The 27,956-nt window shown below is 38.5% G+C and overlaps 2 protein-coding genes across 3 annotated transcripts in view; one reads left to right on the plus strand and one right to left on the minus strand.

Annotated features, from left to right (window-relative positions):
• The window catches only part of ZNF568 (zinc finger protein 568), a 28,527-nt gene extending 26,565 nt beyond the window's left edge, over window positions 1-1,962 (minus strand). The window contains exons 1-2 of the mRNA XM_080828042.1: window positions 1,847-1,962; window positions 751-817 (exon numbers count right to left, since the gene is read on the minus strand). The gene's annotated coding sequence lies outside the window, so the exon portion shown is untranslated. The remainder of the gene's footprint in view (window positions 1-750; window positions 818-1,846) is intronic.
• ZNF829 (zinc finger protein 829) lies at window positions 1,870-27,879 on the plus strand. Of its 2 annotated transcripts, none has more exons than XM_080828043.1 (5): window positions 1,870-2,421; window positions 3,012-3,075; window positions 10,805-10,931; window positions 11,236-11,331; window positions 25,171-27,879. In XM_080828043.1, exons 2-5 carry the CDS (start codon window positions 3,043-3,045, stop codon window positions 26,148-26,150), a joined length of 1,236 nt encoding a protein of 411 aa, XP_080684169.1. In that variant the 5' UTR covers window positions 1,870-2,421; window positions 3,012-3,042; the 3' UTR covers window positions 26,151-27,879. The 2 variants fall into 2 exon arrangements, with proteins under 2 accessions (XP_080684169.1, XP_080684170.1); XM_080828044.1 differs by having other exon boundaries at window positions 1,896-2,421; window positions 11,046-11,331.
• Window positions 27,880-27,956: the final 77 nt, after the last annotated feature.

A 27,956-nucleotide genomic window follows, 5' to 3' on the forward strand; every position in this document is an offset into this window, starting at 1 on the left:
GATCTCTAGAACTTATTCATCGTGCATAATGTAAACTTTGTACCCATGGAAAAATAATTCCCCATTTCCCTCTACTCCTAGGCTCTGGCAACCATTATTGTATTCTTGTGCTTCTTGAATTTACTTTAGATGTATCATACAAATTGAATCATGTAGTATTTGGTCTGTGACTAGCTTATTTTACATAGCATAATATTCTTCAGATTCATCCATGCTGTCACAAATGGCAGGCATTCCTTCTTTGATACCATTTTCTCTTTACCCATTCATCTACTGATGAATGTTTCCCTATTTTGACTATTGTAAATAATGCTGCAATGAAAATGGGGGTGCAGATATTAAGATGGTAAATTTTATCCTCTGTGTTACGTAATCTCTATTTGATCACAATTTAAAAATATATACATATATACACATAGATATAAAAAACATATATACACATTTATGTAAAAAAGATGCATATATACACATCTAACAAATGAACTCTACTAATTTGGGGAATTTAAAATCAGAGGAAAATAATATATTAGACAAGAATACCACAGAAATAGGTGGGTAGTTTGGAGTTCAAGTGTTCCAGAGTCTTAAGGTGGGGTTTTGTTATGTTAAAAATTCAAGGAAAACAACAGAAACCAAAGCAGTGGAGAAAGAAAGGGGAATAAGCTAAATCTACACAATAAAAAAGCCACAAGTAAATAGAAAACAAATTTGTATCAGCAATCCCAATAAATGTAAATGAATTAAACTCACCTATTAAAATAACATCCAAGCAGGATAAAAGGGTAAAAAGCCCAGCAATATACTCTTTACCAGAGACCTGAAGTATAAAATCATAAAAAGAAGGGGTTGGAAAATGAAATTCCTGGATAATACAATAACAAGACCTGAAAAGGAATATTATTGGACAAGAGAACTATCAGTATACTGAGGAACAGAGGTTTTTAAGACTGTCTGTACAGTCTGTCTTGTGCTCTGTTGATCCATAATGAGAATAGGTCCTGGCACTCTCCTCTTAGTGTGAGCAGCAGAAGGAACACATGTGGAGGCGCAGATCTAAACCCACCCTGCAGTCTAGCTACTCAGTCAGCCCCAGCCTAAATAAGCTGAACAGAGAACCAGGAAACAGGTGAACATGAGAATAAATGCTTGCTGTTGTATGCCACTGATTTAGGGGTGGTTTGTTAGGCAGCATTACTATTCTGGCAATAGCTAAGTAATACATATGATAAAAGATGCGAGTCATATGATGTTGAGATAACGACTCTGGAAAAGATCAACAGGAAAACTGGAAAACAACAGAAGAGAATCAAGAACTATTAAGGGTAAAAAAAGGAAGCAAAGGAGACTAAGGGGTGGCCAAAGGGCAGGGAGGACTACTTAAAACCAAACACAAAATTTTACACAGATCTTTTCCCATGCAGTTATCAAGTATGACAAACACTATACAGAAGTCAACTCAAGACAAGAACCGCTACACATATTACAAACACCTACCCACAGACCTTTCACGACAACCACACAAACACTATACAACTACACGCAACCAAATATCACCATAACACCACACACCGCAATCACACATCCCATCACAATTAGTCTATCACATTCACACGCAATCACATACATCACTGCAGTCACACACACACCGACTCCCATCACAGTTTCTCGGTCCAACAATTCCAACCACTCTCCAGGAGCGTATTCCCACCCTGGGCAATTTGCACGGCGGCCACTCCAGACTCGTTGGGCCTCCTCCGAGGCTCCGCCCAGTCAGCCACGCCGCGGTGCCGCCCAGACAACTCAAGCCCCTCCCCCATGCCCCGCTGCTGGGACGCGGTAGCGTCACCTGCCGGAAACGCCCGAATGCGCATTCAGCGCGCGGTTTCTGGGAGGATGGGTGAAGGCGACCCACAGAAAGAACCAAGCCAGGGGCCGGTAACGCCGAACCATCCCTTCGTGCCCGCCTCCCAACGGACGTTCCGGAGGACACCACCACTTCCCAGAAGGCTTCGCGGCCCGATTCAACTTCCGGCCAGAAAGCTGTCTGCGTTTCCTGCGTGAGGAGGGGGCTCCGCAAGTCCTGCGCCGAAGGCCGGGCTGGAAGGTGCAAACCTACGGTGCCTCGCAACCCTGAGACCTGGCTAGACGCTGAGAATTGCAGTTGCAGTCGTTGAGGGAGGGTCCAGGCAGGGCGCTGAGAGGAATTGGCCGCGGGTGTATCTCTGGACCACATTTCCCAGAGGGCCCGGTGGGCCCGTCGCTCTTCTCGCAAGAACGCGAACGTTTCGTCACGCGTGGCGGGACCGTTAGATCGGTGAGGTGAGAGTCGGTCGGTCCCGGGGGAACCGGCTCAGTTGTGCACGTTGCGACTCCGGGGGACCCGAAAGCCGTAAATTGAGGAGCCCGGAGATAGGTACCGAGGTGAGTCATCCGGCCTGTACCGTGCGGGTGGAGCGGCCTGTAAAGGGGACGTTGTGAGATTGTGTGTGTGAGATTGAGACCTGTGTGCGGTTATCGGTTGCTGTCATTGTGGGGTTGTGATTGCATGTGTCCCGATGGCGGTTGTAACCCCGAGACACTGTTGGAGGGGGTACCTAAGGTTGTAGGAGAGTAACAATGTTCGGTGGCGGGTATGTGATTGTAACCGTGTTACCATGGGTAGCTCTGTGTGGGCGCGTGTGGAGTGCTTGTTGCATTGGTTTCAGTATGTCCGTGCTCAGGTTATGGGGTACTATGTGTCAGGGTATGGGGTTCCTGTCATATGTAAGATTGTAACTCCAGAACTTTGTCCCCAGGGAACTTCTGTGAAGTTTGGTCAGGTTATAGCCCTTTGGCAGCGGTGGCCTCATCTTTTTCCTGACACACAGATTAGGCAGAATGCTCCATTCTCTGATCTCCATTCCCTGCGTGTGGTGGGGGCTGGGGCTGGGACTGGAGATGACTTCTGACCAGACCAGTTTGGGGAAAAAAGGAAAACATGGTGTTTTGCAATTACCTTTTCCTCTCCCCAGTTCCACCCTTCTCCAGGTGCAGAAGAGAAGAATGCACAATGAACTTCTACAAGCAATGTCCAAGGTGTGTTGGGGTTTTCTCTTTGCTTTCTTTCTTCTGAAAGTTAAATGCTTAATAAAGATATGTCATTTAATTGTAGGTCCTTATAATTTCCCTATTAAAGGGAAGGATGGTCCAACCTGGTTTTAAAGCCCAACAGCACCCCTATACGTATTGTTCGTTTATTTGGAAAATGGCTCTACTTCTGTTTGTTGAGTTTTATTCTTTTTAAATGCAATATTATGATTTAAATGCAATTGTTATGATATTAAAATAAAAACATGGGGCGCCTGGCTGGCTCAGTTGGTTAAGGGATTGACTCTTGATCTGGACTCAGATCTTGAACTCCGGGTCCTAAGTTCAAGCCCACACTGGGCTCTGTGCTGGGCATGGAGCCTACTAAAATAAAATAAACAATGAAATAAAATAACACGTAACATAACGCAACACATAACATAACACAACACATAACAACGCAACACATAACACAACACAGCGTGTAACAACACAACATAATGTATAACATAAAACACATCACTATTACTTAGAGAACTTAAAAACAGAATTACCAAGAAAAAATAAAATGTGATCACTCAAATATCTAATGTTAATATTTTGATTAATTTTTTAAAAAGATTTTATTTATTTGAGAGGCAGAGTGAGCGAGAGAGAGAGAGAGAGCATGTAAGCAGGGGCAGAGGGAGAGGGAGAAGCAGGTTTCCTGCTAAGCAAGGAACCCGATGTGGGGCTCAAATCCCAGGACATGGGATTATGACCTGAGTAGACGCTTAACTGACTGAGCCACCCAGGTGCCCCTTAATTAATTTTTATTATTTTTCCAAAATCAAATTATACTTCCTTTACTATATTATGTCCTACATTTTCACTAGAAAGTATTATTCTCCTGTGTTGTCAAATGGTCTTTGTAAATACCATTTTCAAAGATAGATATTTCTTTGTGTGAGTTATGTTCTCTCCCTTTCTTCATGTCAGTTATGTCGGACTTTGAAATCTTTAAGTATTTATTTATCTATAAATAACATACACACACACCCCCCATCCACCCCCACACACAGAGGTTTGAAATTGGACTTCATGATTAATAATGAGATTGTACACCATTTCATATATTTATTGGTTATTAAGATTTCTTCTTTTGTGACCTGCCTGTTCAAATATTTTAACTTTTTGCCCCTGGATTATCTCTTGTTGAGTCATAGGGTTTCTTTATATAATCTGGATATGAGTCTTTCACTGATATTTTTCTACTGTTTAGATTGTTTTATCATTTCCTTTAAGGTGGTTTTATGAATAGAAATCCTAACTTTAATGGAAAGTTATCGATTATTTTTTTTTCTTTATGGTTGGTGCTTTTTGTGTTTCAGGAAATCCTTTCTGGAGTGCCTGGGTGGCTCAGTCAGTGAGGTGTCTGCCTTTGGCTCACGTTGTGATCTAGGGTCCTGGGATTGAGCCCCAGGTCAGGCTCCCTGCTCAGTGGGGAGTCTGCTTGTCTCTCTCCTCTGTTCCTCCCCCTGCTCATGCTGTCTCTCTTTGTTTCTCTCAAATTAATAAAGAAAATCTTTATTTTTTATTATTTATTTATTTTAAAGATTCTATCTATTTATTTGACTCTCTGTCAAATAAATTTTGACAGAAAGTCAAATAAACACAAGCAGGGGGAGTGGAAGAGGGAGAAGCAGGTTTCCTCCAGAGCAGGGAGCCTGACACGGGTCCGAAGCTACAAGTTTTGCTTTTTGGGGTTCTGGCTGGCCCAGTTGGTGGAGCATGTGACTTTTGGTCTCAGGGTTGTGAGTTTGAATCCCACATTGGGTGTGGAGATTACTTACAAATAAAAATTTTTTAAAGATTTTATTTATTTATTTGGCAGACAGAGATCACAAGTAGGCAGAGAGGCAGGCAGAGAGAGAAGGGGAAGCAGGCTCTCTGCTGAGCAGAGACCCCAAAGCGGGGCTTGATCCCAGGGACCCCGAGGCTGTGGCCTGAGCTGAAGGCAGAGGCTTAACCCACTGAACCACCCAGGCGCCCCTTAAAAATAAAATCTTAAAAAAGTTTTGCCTTTCCCATTTATATATTTAATCCACCTGTAACTGACTTTTGTGTACAATGTAAAGTGGGGCCAGATTTTTCCCATTTACGAATTCTTTCCTAGCTTTCTTAGTTCACTATGTTCCCATTTCAGATATATTCAAATATAAATAAATCCAGTATCTGTATGTAAGTGGGTATGTTCATGAGCTCTTTGTTCTGTTGTTTTAAAACAGTATCACAGTCTTGATTATTCTAGTTTCGTTGTCCTTTAAAAGTATTTTGGCTTTTCTTCCTGTGGCTATGTTTAAGAATTTCTCCCAGTTTTTGGTTTTCTGTAATTTTAATATAATGTGTCTAAGTGTGCCTTTTAAAAATTTTATATGCTTGGGATTTGTAGAGTTTTTTCAGTTTGTAGGTAGATGTTTTTTATTAGTTTAGGGAACTCCTCAGCCACCTTCAAAGATTGTTCTTTATTTTCTCCCTCTCTCCTCTCCCTTCTCAGACTCTAATTAAACAAAGGTTAGAATTTCTTATCTTAATCTTTTTGGTTTTTAAAGTTGATATACTAGGTGGGTCTACTGTCAGTTTTTTAAATGTGGGTATTTGGCACAGAGGCAAAGGAAATCACGTTAAGAATCAATCACCCCAAATCTATTCAGTTTAAGACCTTTCTGAGTTTCTTTAGAAGATGGCTGAGTATTTCCAATCTGTTCTTCTGTGCCAAAACCCAGAATATCTGGTTCTCCTCCCATCAGCCTCTAATTACACTTGCCATTTCTGTAGTGAAGATTGTTGCCCAATATTAACGGGAATAATGCTAGGAGGTTAGTATAATATAGTAGAAGATAAAAGGAATGTATTGAATTTTGTTCTCAGAAGCTAATCAGATGTTTGTTTGTTTTTTAACTTTATTTTTAAGTAATCTCTACATCCAGCATAGGGCTTGAACCTGCAAACCTTGAGATCAGGAGTTTCATGTCATACCAACTGAGCCAGCCTGGCACCGCCCCCTGCCCCTTTTTTTAACCTAATGTTTAATCAGGAAATATTTGAAGCATAATAAAATCAGAAAAAGCACAAGAATATATGCCATCACCAGTGTTACTTAACATCGTTGCATTGGTATTAACCAAAGCACTTAGCCAAGAGAAAAAAGTCGGTTAAAAATTAGAAAAGAGAATATAAGATAATCGCTTTGCAGATGATATGAATGTGTACCTGAAAATCAAATCAGCGTATAACTAGCGCTTTGAAATAAGCAGGCCTCCGTAGGAAGCAAGTAAAATAAATTAGCTTTCATATATTGTACTTTCAGTTCTTTCTATGGGCTGATTTTTTTGTTGCCATGGATAAAATAACTTGTGCAGTTTCTATAATTGTTTTGGTCACTCTTTGGTATCCTTTGGTTATTTTCAGTGATAAAGGTCAGTCTCATTCTACTAATTACAATCTCTAGTTGAATATAATAATATGTAAGCTTCATTTAAAGCCTTTTTTTTGAGTTCAGGGTTGCTGTAAGCTAGAAGCTTACAGTGTGAAAAGGATACACTAAACTTCTTCATTTCTTTAGCCTAAATATTTCTTGTCCCACCAATAGGCTGTTTGTGGCTCCTATGAGATTGCAGCAGGTAGGAAAGAGGAGGTAAGGAGAAAAGTCTTACTTGACTGGTGCTATTGTTTTGGTCTTGGTCTCTCTTAGTTTTATGGATATTCATCACTGACTCATTTTCTTATGGGGTGCTTTTTTAGGATTCTCAGAGAAGTCCCTGCGGGAAGCTTCTAATTGTATGTGATGTGGGCAACACATCTCCTTGAAATGGCTACTTATTTTTTTAAAGATTTTATTTCTTTATTTTAGAGATGGAGGGAGGGGAAGAGCAGAGGGAGAGGGACAAGCTGACTTGGTGCTGAGCACAGAGCCCAGTGCGGGACTCGATCCCACAACCCTGAGGTCATGACCTGAGCCAAAATCAAGAGTCATGTGATTAACTGATTGAGCTACCAAGGCACCCCTGAAATGTCTACTTAACAATACCTGTCTTACACTTGGGGATTCTGTGCTCTACTGCTTTGTTGGGAATCACGTTGTCCTTCCATTAGGTCCACATCTGGTCCAAAAAGGGGACTGGATACCAGTTTCTGTGCCCTCTAGACTTCAAGAAACACAGCAAAAATTCTCCTAAACAATCTCATCATTTTATTTTGGACCTTGGAGTCTAAGATGAAGAAATAACCTAATTTTTCTTATGGGATGGAAAATGTGTGTCATTTTTCAGCAACCAGTTTTTGGACACCAACTGAGTGTCCTACAATTTAATTCAATTCTGACACTAATTACTCAGAGTTAACACAGAGCACCACAGGTTTAGGGGGCTTAGCCTTACAAGACTGCCCTATTCGAGACAGCATCTCCAAGCCTTGGGAAGCCCCATGGCACTGCACTTTTGCCCAGCAGACCACAAACTGAGGCGTTCCCATGATCCCTACTCAGGTATAGTAATTGATTAGAATGACTTATAGACCTCAGGAAAGTACTGTATTTAATCATACTTTTACTATAAAGAATGCAATTCGGGAACGGCAAAATGGTAGAGATGCGTAGGGCAAGGTATGAGAGGGAGGACCATATCTGGAAAGGTTCTTAAGGATTTTGCTTAACAAAATGGCTGAAGTGAAAGGTTTCCTTTGGTAATTTTCATATCGTAGAAAATTCTGCCACCAGTAAAATTATAAAAGTTAAAGAATTTATGTTAATAAGGAATAATTCTTGTAACAGTCATAAGAGAAGTATAACTTTCAAGAAACTTAAATTATATTCTTGTCTAAGATGGTGATATTTTATTTTTCAAAGATTTATGTATTTATTAGAGAGAAGGAGCTCAAGCAGGAGGAACAGAGGGAGAGGGAGAGAGGATCTGAAGCAGATTTATGCTGAGCATGGAGCCCAACATAGGGCTCTATCTCACAACTCTGAAATCACAACCTGAGCTGAAACCGAGAGTTGGACACTTAGCTGACTATGCCACTCAGGCACCCCAATAGTGATATTTTAAATTAATGTTTAACCAGTTTTGCATTCAAAAAAATTCAAGAAATTTTAAGACTTAATAAAAAATGTCAGGGCTTTGTCCCAGTACCCAATCCTACTCCCCTTAGGTAGTTACCTTCAGATTTTTTCCTGTTTCTCTTGGCACTTTTCCTACATTTCTTTTGTTTTGTTTTGTTTTTAATTTAATTTTTAAGTAATCTCTGTAGCCAATGTGGGGCTCATACTCACAACCACGAGATCAAGAGTTGCTCATTCCACACTGACTGAGTCAGCCAGGTGTCCTTTTCCCTGTATTTCTTTCTTCCTTTCTTTTCTTTTTTTTTTAAAAGATTTTATTTATTTATTTGAGAGAGAGAGAGCATGACTGGGGTCAGGAGCAGATGGAGAGGAAGAGGGAGAAGCAGAGTCCCCACTGAACAGGCAGGTCGATGTGGGCCTTGATCCCAGGACCCTGAGATCATGACCTGAGCTAAAGGTAGATGCCTAACTGACTGAGCCACCCAGGCACCCCCTTTTCCCTGTATTTCTAATTCATATTCCTACATTGCTGTTTTTTAAAGATACGCTGTTTATTTATTTGGATGGGGTGGGACAGAGGGAGAGGGAGAAAGAGAGAATCTTAAGCAGGCCCCACACATAGCACAGAGCCTGACACTGGGCTGGATCTCACAACTCTGAGCCAAAATCAAGAATCAAATACTTAACTGACTGAGGCACCCAGGCACTCCCATTGCTATTCTTTTTATAGATATTTCTAAAAAAATATATTATATATTATATATACATATATTTCTATATTTCTATAAATATCTATCTTTATGGTGACTTCTTGAGGTAAATAAGGGTTGAGATTTCCCATATCACATTTCTCACTTCCTGTTCCTGCGGAAGAATTATATCACAATTTTCTTTAAATCATTGATACTCATGTAATTAGGACCTCACAGATATTATTAATCTGACTGAGTAGTACACTAGAGACTAAATTCTTTTCAGTACAACTTTTATAATTTTCTGAGGGTAAACGACTTTGTTTCTTCATTTGTCTTTTTCCATGTATGTGTTGCTCTTTTTTTCCCCAAATCTGCCAACATTGCTTCCAGTTGCCTATCAAAAATATTTTCCATATGATCAAACTTACTGGGTCTTTATTTTTCCTTGGAGACCTCTTTCCCATAGTCCTTTGTCTTCCTGTTCCTAGACATTGCTCTCTAGTTCTGCCAGATATTATCCTGGAACTTGCCTTTCACAATTACACTTGGGACCTTGTCATGTATTCTCATGTTAGTTTTGTAATTTCTGAATATAGTATCTTTCTTTTTCTTAATTTACTCCCTACTTTTGATGGAGCATGTAGGCCAGGAGTTTCTTTCTTTTTTTTTTTTAAGATTCTATTTTTTTAAATTTATTTATTTTTAAAGATTTTATTTATTTATTTGACAGAGATCACAAGTAGGCAGAGAGGCAGGCAGAGAGAGAGGGGTCAGCAGGCTCCCTGCTGAGCAGAGAGCCCAATGTGGGTCTCGATCCCAGGACCCTGGGATCATGACCCGAGCCAAAAGCAGAGGCTTTAACCCACCCAGCCACCCAAGTGCCCCTATTTTTATTTATTTGACAGAGAGATCACAAGTAGGCAGAGAGGCAGGCAGAGAGAGGTGGGGGAAGCAGGCTCCCTGCTGAGCAGAGAGCTCCACGCGGGACTCGATCCCAGGACTCTGGGACCATGACCTGAGCCGAAGGCAGAGGCTTAACCCACTGAGCCACCCAGGCGCCCCCAGGAGTTTCTTTTAAAAGCTACTCAGAGATAATTTTATCTTTTCCTGTAGATCTAGAAGTATGTTGACTTAATCTTCACACCAGTTTGTTTTTAATCTTGCTTGGTATATAATCTTCACACTAGCTTTGACTGGGTATAGAATTCTAGGCCAGAATTCATTTTCATTTGTAATGTTAAAGGAATCACTTTTTTTTTCTTCAGGTGGTGCTGTTGAAAAGTCCACTGCAATTTTAATTCCTAAAAATTTTTATGTGATCCATGTTTGCTTCCTGCAAGCTTTTAGAAAGTTCTCTTTTTCCTTGATATTCTCACATTTTACTCCAAAATGTATAAGATTTTTTTTTTAAGTACATCACATTGTTCCCTCTTTTGGGTCTTAAAGGAAAAATATGGGAAGGGGGAAAGAATTCACATATATGCACACTTCACTATAGCCAGTCATCGAGCATTGAGCTGTATGATTGCTATTTTATGATGTAGGAAAAGTTTACTTGCATGTTCCTTGATATATCCCTCTGTACACAAAAGATATGTTTTCTACTGATATAATAGAGTTCCAGCCCCTTCAGTTTGCTTAATAAGCTCTAGCACCATCTCTACTACCGTCTTTTTTTTTTTTTTAAGATTTTATTTATTTATTTGATTGAGAGAGAGAGCACACACACAAGCACAGGGAGCGGCAGGCAGAGGCAAAGGGAGAAGCAGGCTCCCCCACAGAGCCGAGAGCCCGATGTAGGGCTCGATCCCAGGACCCTGGAATCAAGATCTGAGCCGAAGGCAGACGCTTAACTGACTGAGCTACCCAGGCGCCCCCACCATCTTTTTTTTTTTTTTTTTTTAAATCTCCTTCTACTGTGAAAGCATGTTTGTTGTTTCAGGGGTCAATGATGTTCAGGGATGTATCTATAAACTTCTCTCAGGAGGAATGGGAATGCCTGGATTCTGGTCAGATGAATTTATACAAAGAAGTGATGTTGGAGAATTTCAGCAACCTGGTTTCAGTGGGTAAGGATAACTATCCCCCAAAATTCAGAGTCTGCCTTTGGGAATGTCTCCTTTCTCCATTACGAATTATTTGTTTCAAGTAACCAGCTAAATTTCTGCTCCCTGTTCCTCAAGGAATGGTTTGAGTTGGAATGGAATGGAATGGAAGAGTTGGAAATGAGCACCTTCAGTGGGTTGAAGCTTCATCTTCATCTTTCTCTGGTCCTTCCTATAGTGGCATCTTTTTCTTGATCACCAAGGGACTGCATCTGATTTCTGGGACACCCACAGCATAACAATGTCCCGTGTCTTTTCTTGTGATCAGGACTTTCCAATTCTAAGCCAGCTGTGATTTCCTTATTGGAACAAGGAAAAGAACCCTGGATGATTGAAAGAGAGCTGACAAGAGGCCTTTGTTCAGGTGAGATGATAGGTAATGATTTTGTCCATTTTTAAATTGGGTTGTTTGTCTTATTATTACTGAGTTTTGAGTTAATTATATATTCTAGACTAAGTCTCTTATCCATCATATGATATATGAGTATTTCCTCCAATTTAGTAGGTATGTTTTTGCCCTCTTGATTTTGTCCTTTGAAGCACAAATTTTTAAATTTAACAAGATCCAGTTTTATCTATTTTTCTTTGGTTGCATGTGCTTTTGGTGTGAGCTCCTTTAAGTTATGACCCTTCATAATTAAGTTTATTAATACCTTCTGGAAGTAGGAAAATATTTCACACTTATCCTATTATTAGGTAAAGGATTTTTGTCAATTATGCCTCAAAAAAAAAGTTTGCAGATAAAACAACAAAAAAAGCTTTTCTCAACTGTAGATACAACTTTAGTTTTATAATTTAGCCATAAGATAGAATAAACAAAGAACTAAAGAACTCACCAATGCAGATTTCCCAAGATTTATTTTCCTTTCCAGGAGGCACAAAATATTATAAACAGACCCATAGGAAGATAATAATCCAAATTCTTTGTCATCTCAGTTAACAGAGAATGAAGGGATCCCCAGATAACTGGAACAGATTTCCATTATCCCTATAGAAATTACCATAAAATCAGGGGCACCAGGGTGGTTCTGTGGGCTAAAGCTTTTGCCTTTGGCTCAGGTCGTGATCTCAGGGTCCTGGGATCGAAACCCCCATTGGGTTCTCTGCTCGGCGGGGAGCCTGCTTCCTCCTCTCTCTGTCTGCCTCTCTGCCTACTTGTGATCTCTCTCTGTCAAATAAATAAATAAAATCTTAAAAAAAAAAAAAGAAATTGCCATAAAATCAGATTCCTAATGACTATAACTTACCAGCCTTGCACAAACCAGAAGCAAAACTAGGCTTAGCCCAAAAACAAAACCCAGGATGCATTGAGGAAGGTGTAGTGGAGAGAAAGTGAATTAAAGTAGCATTTTAGGGGCACCTGGGTGGCTCAGTGGGTTGAGCCTCTGCCTTCGGCTTGGGTCATGATCCCAGGGTCCTGGGATCGAGCCCCGCATGGGGCTCTCTGCTTGGCAAGGGAGCCTGCTTCCCCCTCTCTCTGTCTGCCTCTTTGCCTACTTGTGATCTCTCTCTGTCATATAAATAAATAAAATATTAAAAAAAAATAAAGTAGCATTTTATTGCTGCTTGGGATTTACTGAGGCAGCCAAGAAGAAAAGACTGCTGAACCTTAAATAGTCCATGAGATACACTTCTCAAGTCACACTCGGGACCTTCAGAATTGTCAGAGTATAACATTTTCAAAACTTTCCAAAAGTATAATTATTCAAAAATTAAAGATGATTCTTCTAAATATATGATAAGCACATTTGAAAGATTTATTTAGCTCACTAATGAGAGAACCAGAGGAATGGTAAAGCTGGTTCAAGTTGTCTGGGAGACTCTGAGTTTTATTATAATTATATACATATATATGTAATTATATTACAATGCAGGAATCACATCACTAACATGGATACAAAAACTAGTTACTGTCTTAGAGGATAATAAATTTGTAACCTTCAGGCTGTCTTTTCACCAGACAAATCATTTATAACTGTTGTTCTTCATAGCAATTTTTCGTTCTTTGTTCAGTTACTTTCTAGATTTTTCAAGTAGATTGTAAGCATCTACAGTTTTCTAATTGGTATTGTTGGTACAGAGAAATAGTATAAGCTTTTTTTTTTTAACATGTGGAAAGGAGTTTAATTTTATTATCAGGGAAATGCAGTGGGATACCATTATGTCATCTGTAACATGGGCAAAAATTTAAGTCTGACATTAGTAAGAATAGATGAGAATGTGGAACAGCACCTTCAAGCTGCTGATAGGGTGTAAATTCATACAACTGCTTTTTATTCTTTCTTTTTAAATTTAATTGTGAACGGCACCTGGATGGCTCAATTGGTTGAGCATCTGCCTTGGACTTAGGTCGTGATCTCATGATCCTGGGATCAAGCCCCATGTCCAGCTCCTTGCTCGGCAGGGAGTCTGCTGCTTCCTCTTCCTCTGCCCTTTCCCTCTGCTTGTGCTCGCTGTCCCTCTCTCTGTCTCTTTCAAATAAATAAAATCTTTAAAAAAAATTTAATTGTGATAAGATCACTTAACGTGAGATCTACCCTCAACAAATTTTTGACTGTATAATACAATATTGTTAACTTTCAGCGCAATATTGTATAGCAGATCTCTAACACTTATTTGCCTTGCATAATTAAAGCTTTATACTTGTTGATTAGCAACTGCTCATTTCCTTATAACCCCAGCCCTTGGTAGCCAACTACTTTGGTAACTACTCTTTTGTTCTGTGAGTTTTGCCCTTTTTAGATATCTCGTATAAGTCAAATAATGCTGTATTTGTCCTATAACTGGTTTATTTCATATAGCCTAGTGTCTTCATGTTGTTTCATATGGAAGGATTTCCTTCTTTTTAAGGTTAAATAATACTCCATTGTAAATATATAACACATTTTGTTTATCTACTCATCCATCTGTGGATTTAGGTTATTTTCACATCTTGACTATTATGAGTAGTACTGCAATGAACACATGAGTGCTAATATCTCTTCAATGATTTCAAATGGGGTGCCTGGGTGGCTCAGTGGGGAAAGCCTCTGCCTTCGGCTCAGGTCATGATCTCAGGGTCCTGGGATCGAGCCCCGCATCGAGTCCCGCACCAGGCTCTATGCTCAGCAGGGAGCCTGCTTCTCCCTCTCTCTCTGCCTGCCTCTCTGCCTACTTGTGATCTCTCTGTCAAATACATAAATAAAATCTTAAAAAAAAAAAAAAAGATCCTGATTTCAATACTTTTGGATAAATACCCAGAAGTGGGATTGATTTATCATATGATAGTTCTATTGTTAATTTTTTAGGAACCTCCTCATACTGTTTTCAGAGGGTTGCACCATTTTGCATTTCCACCAATAGTGTACAAGAGTTCCAATGTCTTTGCATCTTCACCAATATTTGTTACTTGTTTTTTTTTGTTTGTTTTAATGACAGCCATCGTAAAAGTAATAGGCAATGTTTCTTCATGGTTTTGATTTATGCTTCTGTAATGATTAGAGATTTTTGAGCATCTTTCATATACTTCTTGACCATTTATACATTTTCTTTGGAAAAACATCTACTCACGTCCTCAACTTATATTTTAATCAGATTATTAGTTCTTTCACTATACATTTTAGAAATTAACCACTATCAGATACATGGTTGTCAAATATTTTCTCCCATTCCATAAGTTGCCTTTTCATACTTTTATTTCCTTTGCTGTGCACAAGCTTTTAAATTTGATGTAGTCCTGTATGTCTGTTGGCTTTTGTTGTCTCGCTTTTGGTGGCATATCCTGAAATCATCAATAAGACCAGCGTCATGAAACTTTTCCCTTATGTGAAGCTTTACAGTGTCAGGTCTCATGTTTAAGTCTTTAATACATTTTTTTTTTAAGTCTTTAATACATTTTGAGGTAATTTTTCTGTATGGGATAAGATAAAGGCCAAATTTTGCATGTGGATGTTCAGTTTTCTCATCATTATTTGTTAAAGAGACTTTCCCTTCTCTGTAATCTTGGCATCTTTGTTGCATATTAATTGCCTGTGTATACATAAATTTATTTGTTCTCTTCTGTTCTATTGACTTAAGTGTATGTCTTTGTGCCAGTACCATACTATTTTAATTACTGCTGCTTTATATTTTGGAATCAGGAAATGTGAAGCCTCCAACTTTGTTATACTTTGTGAAGATTATTTTGGCTCATTGGATTGTTTTTTTCTATTTCTATAGAAAATGCTGTTGGGATTTTGATAGGGATTGCATTGAATCAGTAGACTGTTTTGGGAGTATGGACATTTTCACAATATTCTTCTAATCCATGAACACAGAATAGCTGTCCATTATCTCATGTATCTTTAATTTCTTTCATCAGTGTTTTGCAGTTTTCATTGTACAAGTCTCTTACCTCATTGGTTATGTGTGTTTCTAAATATTCCTTTTGCTTTTGAAGCTATTATAAATGAGATTGTTTTTCTCATTTCTTTTTCACGTTATTGTCAGTGTAAAGAAACACAACTAATTTTTGTATATTGATTTTGTGTCCTGAAACTGCAAACTGAAACCCTAATTTAATGGTTTATTAGTTTTAACAATTTTTATGTGAAGTCTTTAGAGTTTTCTGTATACCAGATGCAGAAATGGCAAGAGTGTGTGTTTTTCCTTCATGATCTTAGATTGAAAGTTTCCAGTTTTTCATTGAGTATGATATTAGTTGTGCGCTTTTTATATGTGGCCTTTATTATGTTGAGATAATATCCATGGTTTGTTGAGGGTTTTTCATCCTGAAAAGGTGTTGAATTTTATCAAATGCTTTTTCTGCATCTGTTGAGATGATCATGTAATTTTTATCCTTCATTCTCTCTCTCTTTTTTTTTTTAAAGATCTTTATTTGTTTATTTGAGAGACAGAGCACAAATGGGGGAAGAGGGAGAGGGAAAAGCAGAGTCCCCACTGAGCGAGGAGCCAGACGTGGGGGCTCAATCCCAGGACCCTGAGATCATGACTGGAGCCAAAGTTAGACGCTTAATCTACTGAGCCACCTAAGCGCTCCAATCTTTCATTCTCTTAATGTGCTGTATCACATTAATTGATTTTGTATGTTGGATTATCTTTGCATCCCAGGGATAAATTCCACTTGGTCATGGTATATGATCCTTTTAATGTGCTGTTGAATTTAGTTTACTAGTATTTTGTTGAGAATTTTTGCATCAATATTCATTAGGGAATTGGCCTGTTGTTTTCTTTTTTATGGTGTCTTTGTCTGGGTTTGGCATGAGGGTAATGCTGGTTTCATAAAATGAGTTTGAATATGTTCTCTTCTTTTCAGTTTTTTGGAAGAGTTTTAGGATTGGCAGCCCTTCCCCACCCCCAGATTGGCATTATTATTATTATTATTTAAATGTTTGTTGGACTTCACCAATGAAGCTATCTGGTCCTGGGCTTTTCTTTATTGAGAAATTTTCTTTTTTTTTAAGATTTTATTTATTTATTGAAGAGAGAGAGCATGGGGTGGGGGCAGAGGGAGAAGCAGACTTCCCACTGAGCAGGGAGCCCAGCACGGGGCTCGAACCCATGACCCTGGGATCATGCCCTGAGCTAAAGGCAGACAATTAATCAACTGAGCTACCCAGGCCTCCCGCGTTGAGAGATTTTTTATTGTGAGTTAATGTCCTTACTAGTTCTAGGTCTGTTCAAACTTCCTGTTTCTTCATGATTCAGCCTTGGTAGGTTATATATTTCTAGGAATTTATCCATTTCTTCCAGGTTATCTACTTGTTCATAATAGCCTCTTAATGATCCTTTTCATTTCTGTAACATCAGTTATAGATTTTTTATTTTATTTATTTGAGTTTCCGCTTTTTTCTTACTATGACTAAAAGTTTATCAATTTTATTTGTTTTTTCAGTAGACCAACTATTAGTTTCATTGATCTTTCCTGTTTTTCTATTTTATTTGGTTTATATCTGCTCTAAAATTTATTATTTCCTTCCTTATGCCAACTTTGGGTTTAGTTTGTTTCTTAAGGTGTAAGGTCATATATTTGTGATTTTTCTTATTTTTTAATGTAGGAACTATAAACTTCCCTCTTTGTACTGCCTCTTCTTCATCTCATAAATATGTTTTTGTTTGTCTCAAGATATTTTCTGATTTCTCTATTTCTTTTTGACCAATTGCTTATTCAAAAGTGTATTGTTTAATTTCAACATATGTGTGAATTTTCCAGTTTTCATTCTGCTGTTGATTTCTATAGTTTCATTCACTGTCGTCAGAAAAGATACTTGGAATGATTTCATTCTTCTTAAATTTCTTAAAAGACTTGTTTTGTCACATAATATATGATCTCTCTTGGAGAATATTCCATGTGCACTTGATAAGCATATATCTTGTTATAACTGAGTGAAATGTTCTGTATAGGTCTGTTAGGTCCATTTGATCTATGGTAGTTTTCAAGTCACTGTTTATTTTCTGTCTGGTTGTTTTTTCTATTATTGCAAATAGGCCATTGAAGTATTCAGTTATTTTGGTTTATGTCTCACTTTAGTTTTGTCAGTGTTTGCTTTATGTAAGTGCTCTGATGTTGGATCTGTATATATTTATAATTGTTGTATCTTCCTGGTGAGTTGAGCCTTTTATTATTTTATAATGTCTTTCACCTCTTTTGACTGTTTTTTACTTAAAGCCTGTTTTGTCGGATATAAGTCTAACCACTCTAGCTGTCTTTAGGTTACTATTTACATGGAATATCTTTTTCCATTTCTTCATTTTCAACTGATATGTGTGTCCTTAAATCTAAAGTGGGTCTCTTGAGGACAGCATATAGTTGGATCTTGTTTTATCCATTCAGCCACTGTGTCATTTGATTGGGAAGTTTAACCCACTTAACGTTTAAAGTTAACTATTGAGGGGCCCCTGGGTGGCTCAGTGGGTTAAAGCCTCTGTCTTCAGCTCAGGTCATGATCCCAAGGTCCTGGGATCGAGCCCCACATCGGGCTCTCTGCTCAGCAGGGAGCCTGCTTCCCCATCTGTCTCTGCCTGCCTCTCTGCCTACTTGTGATCTCTCTCTCTGTCAAATAAATAAGTGAAATCTTAAAGTTACTATTGATAGGGAAGGATTTACTGTTACTATTTGTCATTTTTCTGTTCTTGTAGTTCTTTTGTCCCTCTTTTTCTTTTTTCCTGTCTTTTTGTTTTATTTATTTATTTTTGCATTGATATGCTTTGAATCCTTTCTATTTTTCTTTTTTGTAATCTCTATAGGTATTTTCTTTGTGGTTATACTGAGGCTTTCATAAAATATCTTGTAACAATATGTCTTAAACTGAGAACTTGATTTCAATCACATACAAAACACTTAGTTCTTATTCTCCCATATACTATGTTACCAAAGTTGTAATTTAATCTATTTATAGTATATCAGTATATCCATTAATATATTTTTATGTGTAGTTATTTATAATACTTTTACTTTTTTACTTTTATACTAGAATTAAAAGTAATTTACCCTCTTGTGTAACAGTATTACAGTATTCTGTGTTTGTCTATATATTTGCTTTTACAAACAGGACTTTTACGCTTCTTTATTCCCTTATGTTGCTATTTACCATCCTTATGTTTTGTGTTGAAAAACTTTCTTTAGGCAGGTCTAGTGGTGATGAACTCCCTCAGGTTTTGTTTGTCTGGGAAAAGTTTCTCTCTCCTTTGTTCATGAAGAAAGTTTTTCTGGGTATAATGTTCTTGAGTGGCAATTGTTTTTCTTTCACCACTTTGAATATATCATCCAGCTCCCTTCCAGCCTTCAAAATTTTGCTAAATAATCTCTTCATTGTCCTATGGGGGTTCCATTGTACAAGACAATTTGTCATCTCCTGATGCTTTCAAAATTCTCTTTGCCTTTGAAGTTTTTATTTTACTTTTTTAGTAATCTCCACCCCCAGCATGGGGCTTGAACTCACAACCCCAAGATCAGGAGTTGCACATTCTTCCAACTGAGCCAGACAGGCACTCCTCTTTGCCTTTGACTATTGACAAAAACATTATAACAATGTTTCAGTGTGATATAGTGTGTCTTGGTGTGCATTTCTTTGTGTGCATCTTTTTTGGAATACTGTGGCTTCCTGAGTCTGGATGTCCCTTTTCTTCTCCAGATTTGGGAAGTTTTTATCCATTACTAATTTGAGTAAGTTTTGTTGTTCTTTCTCTGCCTCTAACTCCTATGTGTATATTCAGCCATTCCTTGGTGCCTTAAAAAAAGTTTAAGAACCTTAAACTTTCTTAACTCTTTTTTATTCTCTTTTCTTTTTGTTCCTTTGATTGAATAATTTCAAAAGACTTGTCTTTGAGTTCACTGATTCTGTCTTCTGCTTGCTCTAGTCTGTTGAATATTGAGTCCATTTATTGAAATTTTTAGTTCAGTTATTGCATTCTTCAGCTCCAAGATTTCTTTTTTTTTCTTTCTTTCTTTCTTTCTTTCTTTCTTTCTTTTTTTTTTTTTTTTCCAAATTTTTTGTCTCGTGGTTGGAATTCTCACTTTCCTTATGCCTTGTTCTCCTGAGCTCATTGAGCATTTTCATGATGGTTATTTAAAATTCTCTGTCAGGTAATTCCTCTACCTATATTTCATTAGGGTGATTTTCTGGAGCTTTATTTTGTTTCCTTGTTTGGATTATGTTTCTCTATTTCTTCATTTTATTTCCTTGATTCTTTGTGTTGGTATCTACATGTTTAAAAAAAATGCCACTTGTCCTGTTCATTATGAATTAGCCTCATAGAAGAGAAGACCTTCACCAGTCGGAGCTTCTGTGAGCCTCTTAAACATTCATGCTAGTCTAAACCACCATCTTTATTAGTGACTTCCAGGTGTTTAGAGTATGCCAAGTCTCATCAGCACCAATTCCTCTTGTAGATCCTGAAGAAATTAGAACATTGGATGTGTGATCCAGGTTCTTTCCCTTTCCAGAGAGAATGTGGGAGCTGGAGTGTTTTGCTTACTAGCTCTGCTCTAGAATGGGGGAAAAGGCTATGGCAATTGTTTCCATGCTAGTTCAAATCACCTTTTTTGTTCTCAGTGGCTCCCAGTTTCTAAAATATGCCAGGTCCCTCCAGGGCTCCAAGATGGAAGCCAGTCCCTCAAGTAATCCCCAGAAAAGTTGAAATATTTGATGCACTGTTTCCCCCTGTAGGAAGAAACTGGGAGCTGGGGGTTTTCCTCCCATTTGCTATGAATTAACATAGGAGAAGAGCTATAGTGCCTTCATGCTAGTTTAAAATACTCCCTTTGTTTTTTGTAGTCCCTGGGGGGTCCACTGTATGCCAGGTCCTGAGATAGTGAGATAGAAGCCAGTACCTTGGGTAGCTTCCAGAGAAGTTAGACAATTGGATGCAAGGTCTAACTCTTTTCATCCTCAAGGAGATGATGGGAGCTGGAGGTGGAGTTTTCTGCCCATTCATTTGGCAGTAGGCCAGGAGGAGGAGCTATGGTGAGTTTGTGCGCTAGTTCAAACTACCTTCTTTGTTCTTGGTGGCCCTCAGATATCTTGAATCTGCTGGGTCCCATCAGCTCTCTGAGACTGATGAGATAGAAGCCAGTCCCTTAGGCAAACCCCAGAAAAGTTGGAATGTTTGACACACAGTCCACCTCTTTCCTTCTCCAGGGAGAAGCTGGGAGCTGAAGTTTTCCTCCCACTCACTCTGCATTGAGCAGGGAAAGGAGCTGTGGTGAGTGCCTGCATGCTAGTTCAAACCAGTGCTTCTGTTCTTTGTAGTCCCTGGGGCCTAGTGTATGCCAGGTCTAATCAGTCAGTCAGGCAGCACTCAGAGAAGTGGAGTCATTAGATGTGCGCTCCAACTTCTTTTCTATTCAGGGAGAAGCTGGAGGTTTCTTCTCAGTTGTATGGCACTATCCCACAAAGGGGTATCATGGTGAGAAGGTGTCTTCAATTTTCCTACTAGTTTTGATATTCTCTGAATGAGTTTCTAGATTTCTCACAAAGGGAATTGATCCACATATTGCTGTTGAGTTGATGTGTGTGTGGGAGTCAGGAGAATCTAGCACTTATTCCACCATCTTGCTAATGTTACTCAACATACTACTTTTGTAGGTGATCTTTAATATCCAACAACTTTACTGAAGTTAATTTTTTATTCTCTGGGTTTTTCTAGTTAGATCATCATATTATCTGCATGTCATTAGATTTATCACTTCCCTTACAGTCCTCATACTTGTTATTTCCTTGCTTATAATGGTAGCCAGGACTGTCTTAATTGGTAACATTGGTAATGGGCATCCATTTTTTTCCCCCCATCTTTTAAGGAGCATATCTGAAGTTCCTCACTTAACTGCAGTTTTTTCCATGGTTCTGATAAATTTTACCAAGTTACAGCTATTACTTTGCAGTGCTAATTTGATCAGAGTTATCATAAATAGGTGTTGGGCACATCCTACAATTTTTCTGTATCTGTCAAGATGATCATGGTAGTTTGTAGTCTTATTTCAAGAACAGTTGTACCCTCTGGTGTGTGGCCATTTTGGCCTGTGAGTTCATGTTCCCAAGTGGATATCAATCACCTTGTGTGGCAGTGTACCTGGGGAGGGGCCAAGAGATAGATCCAGGCCTATGCCCCTCCAGGTAGATTTAAGAAGTGGGAGGAGATGAGCTCAGGTTGACAAGCCCTAAGACCTCAGGATTCACCACTGATAACTTTTATTTGCTACTGCTCCACCAGGTAATTCTTCTCATCAGGGTTTGTTCTTTCAACATTTACAAAGCAGCAGCATCTATAGGAAGAGTATGCCTTCCCTTTTTGTAATCCATCAACTCTAGGGGTTTTAATAGCTGAGAAGGTAGAGGAGCAGATGCCTGAGAACAGATGGTCAGCCATATTCTTCTGTCCAGCAGGACTTTTTCTTTACCATTAGGTTATCCTACTTAGCTGCTTGAGCAGTTGCCACCAGTTTCTGTCGTAAAGGCACAGGCAACAGTAGTCCCAAAGCATTTCAGGGAAAGGCTAAATCAGAGTTAAAGACCTTACTACCAGGCCATCCTCTCCTTGCCTCCTGTTACCATTTCTCCAGGCAAGTAGCCTCCACCCTCAAATACACACAAGTTTGCACCAGTCTTCAGTCTCTAGAATATTTCACAGTTTGCATCAGTTCCATATAAATCCAAATTCTCTGTAATTTCTCCAGGGTCAATTGAGAAACAAAGCCAGAATTTTGTGTACATTCTGAGATTAGACAGGAACTTTTGGGGTTTTTAAAAATATATTTTCATTATTATCAATTTCTAAGAATTTTATGTGTGTATGTTTTCTTAGTGTTCCTTTATTTAGCATCTTGTAGCCTTTTTAATTTGATTAGCTCTCTGAGGTTATTCATTATATGTTTTGACATTTTCTTCTGTTCCTTCCTCTGATTGTTTCCTCACAGATACTTTTTTCTCTTTTGGGCACTTCTTCATGTTAAGAAACATTTCTCAAATGTCTGATAAACAATGACTTACTGCTCATTTTTAAGTATGAGACGCTAAAAAGATGATTGGAACTTCTGTGTAGTAGGGATTGGGTCTTGTTGATTTTAGGATGATCTGGTTGGGTTAATATACTGAGGACAGCCCACTTTTGTTAACTTGGTCTTTTATGCATAATCTTCCTGAGAGAAGAGACCTTTACTTTCATTCCTAGTTGAGGGAGTTGTTATCAGTGTTCCGGTGGTTAAATTGGGATGAAATCAACAGGGTTATTTCAGTATTGTGGCCTGGACAAATTTTCTGGCAACAAATGGATGTGTTATACTTTAACTCAATTCTGACACTTCCTGGAGTTAACATCAGATTCCACAAGTTAAAGGGCAAGGTGCCCACCAGTTCACACACTGGTTGCAACCAGGATCCTCAGGCTACCTGTATTGCTGACTAAGTTTAGAGTTTTACACACTTCCTCAGGTTTGATAATTCATTAGAACAACTCACAAAACTAAAAAACCAAAAAGAACAACTCACAAAACTCATGAAAAGCACTGTACTTATGATTGCCATTTTATGTAAAGGATACAATGAAAAGTTAGCTGAAGACATAACACAGGGCAAAGTCTAGGAGGTACCAAGCACAGGAAATTCAATGCCCATGAAATCGAGGTGTGTTTTCCTCCAGGTACATTATGTAGTTATCAACCAGGAAGTTAGTAACCAGAAGGTTACCCCAATCCTTGCCCTGAGTTTTTTATTGATTATGTAGTCATGAGTGGCCAGACCCTCCCTTGAAGCTAAGTGCCCACTGTGAATCACCGCATTAGGAAAACTTAGGTATGATCAAAAGGAGCTTGTGAATAACAAAAGACTTTCTGGTCAGGAGACCAGAGCTCTGTGGAGCTCTGTGCCGGGAACCAGGAACAAAGGCCAGATATATTCTTTATTTTATCACAAGTGTATATATTTTCTGTTAATCTTTGTCCTTAATTCAATACCGGTAGCCACAGCTATGCCTGATGTTCCTGAATCCAGATTCCTTCTGGTTCCATATTTCTATATTTCGAGTTTTCTGTGAGAATAAGGAAGTATAATCCTGTATGGGATAGGAGAAAGGATCCAAGGACTCTTACTAGTAATACAATCTTGATTCATTCTGTAGCTTTCAGCATTCTCTATGTATCCCACTATTAGAAATGCCTGATACCTTCAATTTTTGTTCATTTTAGGGGATCTGCACTATCAGTTAGTGCTGTGGAATTCATCCACTGCAGATTCAGTTTGACTTTCTCTGGTCTGCAGACTCACTTATCACTCATTCATTGGCTTCCTAGCTTCCAGATTTTATTGTTACTGTCTCTTCTCCAGTGTTCACTGTCCTAGTGAGGTTTTTCTTTCCTCTTGTTAAGCTTCCACTGTAATTTTCCTCTGAATTCATGAGGAGACAATGGAAAACTCACAGGTCCAGTCTGTCATTTTTAACAGAAATTGTCCCCCCCCCCTTTTTAAAAAGATTTTATTCATTTATTTGACAGAGAGAGAGATTACAAGTATGCAGAGAGGCAGGCAGAGAGAGGGGGAAGCAGGCTCCCTGCCAAGCAGAGAGCCCGATGCGGGGCTCTATTACAGGACCCTGAGATCATGACCTGAGCCGAAGGCAGAGGCTTAACCCACTGAGCCACCCAGGCGCCCAGTTGTCCCCCTTTTAAATTAGATATACAGTTGACACTCATTACAGATTCCATATGTATGAATTCACCTACTTGCTAAAATTCGTAAACTCAGAATCAGTACTTGCAGTGCTTTCATGGCAGACGTACAGAATGACAAAAAATTGGACTCGGAGTACCTATCTTCTTCTCACAGAGTATATTTCATTCTTACTCTCTTCTTTCTCATATTCAAGCTGCCTGCTTTCTTAGTCACTGCCATGAGATTCCATTCCTCTCTCTCCCAAAGTCACCATCAGAGAATTCCAAGGTAAACTATTTTCAGTGAACCCCAATATATCAAGCCCTATCCATAGAATTACCTGAAACCATTTTTGCCAGTTTCATTCAGCAGCTTAGACTACGATATCCCCCAATGTGGATTTGCCAACACCCTTTGCACAGTCTCAGACTGTACCCCCCCATTCATACATTTCACCACATTTATTTTATTATTATATATTTTTTTATTTATTTGACAGAGAGAGATACAGCCAGAGAGGGAACACAAGCAGGGGGAGTAGGAGAGGGAGAAGCACACTTCCCACAGAGCAGGAAGACCGATGCAGGTCTCGATCCCAGGACCCTGGGATCATGATCTGAGCTGAAGGCAGACGCTTAACGACTGAGCCACCCAGACGCCCCCATTTCACCACATTTATGTAGGTCAAACAATTATCCACAAATTATAAGATATTCAGTATGATGCTGTGTGTGAGAGTATATGCTTATAAACATGTATATATGATTAGAAACACTGTAAAATACAGAGGGTATCCCTGAATAGGGTATATTTATGGAAGTTTCAGGTGATTCTGGTTCACATCAGAATTTCAGAATAGAGGGCATTTATTTCTCTAATCACCCTCTTGAATGTCCTCTCTTGGCTCTCCTCAGTGTCCATGCTTTTGTTACCAGTTTTGAAAATTGCTTAGCCATATTCGAGAACTGTTTAAGCATTTACTTTCCCAGATATTATTTTTACTTTAATCTTTTTTCTTTTTTAGAAGTTTCAGTCACTCCCAAGATAGGAAGAATGAACACACGCATTTTTATTTCTTTCAGATCTGGAATCTATGTGTGAGACCAAGATATTATCCCTAAAGAAGAGACATTTTAGTCAAGTAATATTTACCCATGAAGACATGCCCACTTTTATTCAGCCCACATTTCTTACTCCACATCAAAAAACTGTTAATGAAGAGAAACCCTGTGAATGTAAGATATGTGGAAAGGCCTTTAATCAGAACTCACAGTTTATTCAACATCAGAGAACTCATTCTGCTGACAAAAGCTATGAGTGTAAGGAGTGTGGGAAGACCTTTAGCCGTGGCTCACTTGTTACTCGACATCAGAGGATTCACACTGGTGAAAAACCCTATGAATGTAAGGAATGTGGCAAGGCTTTTAGTTGTAGTTCGTATTTTTCTCAGCATCAGAGGATTCACACTGGTGAGAAACCCTATGAATGTAAGGAATGTGGAAAAGCCTTTAATTATTGCTCAAACCTCAATGATCATCAGAGAATTCACACTGGTGAGAAACCCTATGAATGTAAAGTATGTGGAAAAGCCTTTACTAAGAGTTCTCAACTTTTTCCACATCTGAGAATTCATACTGGTGAAAAACCTTACGAATGTAAGGAATGTGGGAAGGCCTTTACTCAACACTCAAGGCTTATTCAACATCAGAGAATGCATACTGGTGAGAAACCTTACGAATGTAAGGAATGTGGGAAGGCCTTTAGTAGTGCCTCAACACTTACTAACCATCATAGAATTCATGCAGGCAAGAAACTCTATGAATGTAAGGAATGTGGAAAGGCCTTTATTCAGAGCTCAGAACTTATTCAACATCAGAGAATCCATACAGATGAAAAACCTTATGAATGTAATGAATGTGGGAGGGCTTTCAATAAAGGCTCAAACCTTACTAGACATCAAAGAATTCATACTGGTGAGAAACCCTATGACTGTAAGGAATGTGGAAAGGCCTTTGGTAGTCGCTCTGACCTTATTCGTCATGAAGGAATTCATACTGGGTGAAAGATAAGCCCTGTTGATAATCTTTATAATAATATACTTAAAACAGGTAATGGAAAAAAAAAAAACAGAAACAGTGTAGTAGTTTTTTTAGGCTACTGTAACAAAGTACCAAGTACCCCAAAATGAGGTGACTTAAAACAACAGAAATGTATTCTCACAGTTTTGGAGCTCTGAAATCCAAAATTTAAGTTGTTGGTAAGGTTGGTTCCTTTGGAGAAAGATTTTGTTCCGTGTCTTTCTCCTGGCTTCTGTTAACAGCAGTCTGTGACATTCCTTGTCTTGTAAATGCATCACTCCAATCTCTGCCTCCATCTTTACATTTCATTCTCCCTGTATAAATTTGTCTCTGTCTTGTATACAGGAGGAGACTCATACAGGACATCAGTCATACTGGATTAGGGCTCACCTTTATGACCTTACTTTGATTACATCTGCACAACTTATCTGCACCTTATTTCCATGTAGGATCACATTCACAGGTGCCAGAGGTTCGGACTTCAACATAGTTTAACCCATAACACTGTTAATAATATTTTTCTAACATACTTGTAGTTTCCTTGTATACATAGTTTGTTGAATGTATTTCAAAATGTAAATTCAAGGTTTAAGTTAAACCTCCCTTCCCTCCAAAAAAGATTCTGTCTCAAACTACTTCTAAATAATTCTTTCCTCCCCATTGTTTTATGCTGCTTGAGTTTGAGTTTATTAGCTTAGTTTTGGAGCCATCTTTTCTATTGCTCTGCCCTATAGATCTGTTTCTACCAATACTATACTCTAAGTTACATTACATAGACTATCTTCTAATTCCTGGCAGAATTATAACTCTGTTTTTCAAGGCAGCTCTATTTCTTTCCCTTTTGTAACACTAAAGTTTTCACGTTTTCAAAACGAAACAAAACAAATACAAACAAAACCCTTCACACACACAATGAAAAAAAAAGTAGGTTATTTGTAAGCCTACCAAAAAGAAATTACTATTTTCAAATTATACAACATATCCTTCCAGATTTTAGTGTAATCATGATGTGCATGCTATACCATAACCTGTTTATCATTCTTTTTAATGGTATCATAATAATCTTTTCTGTGGTAGATTATCATTTTGCTAAATATTACTGACATACTCTATGGTGCTCACTGAAATTTTACAGTTATAAAAGTTGCCTTCTAAATACAAAGTTAGTGCTTTTGTTTGTTTTTCTTTAAAAACATTACATTTCAATGTCAAAATAACTGTTCAGTATTTTCTCCTTGAAAAATATTGCCAATAGTTTCAGTCCTGTCATTGTAATCATGTTATCGGTTTATCCTTCCAGACCCTTTTAAAAAAAACCTATTTTTGCTTATCCTTCCAGACCCTTTTAAAAAAACCCTATTTTTGCTTACAAATGTGTACAAATACATAAATACTTGCAATACTTGTAGAAAAGTTAGTGCTGCTTTATAATTGATATATATAATTGTATGTATGAATGTACATACACACACACACAGTAATGTGTTGGATTGCTGTGAGGATTAAATGAGTTAAAAAATGTAAAATGAGGGGCACCTGGGTGGCTCTCAGTTGGGTCTCTGCCTTTGGCTCAGGTCGTGATCCCAGAGTCCCAGGATCAACTCTTGCATTGGGCTCCCTGCTCAGCAGGAAGCCGTCGTCTTTCTCTCTCTGCCCCTCACCATGTTCATACCCTCTCTCTCTCCCTCAAATAAAGAAATAAAATCTTTAACAACAACAACAAAAACATAAAATGACGGTTACTGGCGTGGCTCAATTGGTTAAGCATCTGACTCGATTTTGGCTCAGGT

Source organism: Martes martes, assembly GCF_963455335.1.
Source record: "Martes martes genome assembly, chromosome: 17".
Taxonomy (NCBI): Eukaryota; Metazoa; Chordata; class Mammalia; order Carnivora; family Mustelidae; genus Martes; species Martes martes.

Bases quoted from the DNA above. Each gene is read 5' to 3' on its own strand.
- ZNF829 (XM_080828043.1), top strand. From the start codon at position 3,043: ATGCACAATGAACTTCTACAAGCAATGTCCAAG. The intron at 3,076-10,804 runs GTGTGTTGGGGT...TTGTTGTTTCAG, and splicing joins TTCTACAAGCAATGTCCAAG to GGGTCAATGATGTTCAGGGA. The intron at 11,332-25,170 runs GTGAGATGATAG...TATTTCTTTCAG, and splicing joins GACAAGAGGCCTTTGTTCAG to ATCTGGAATCTATGTGTGAG.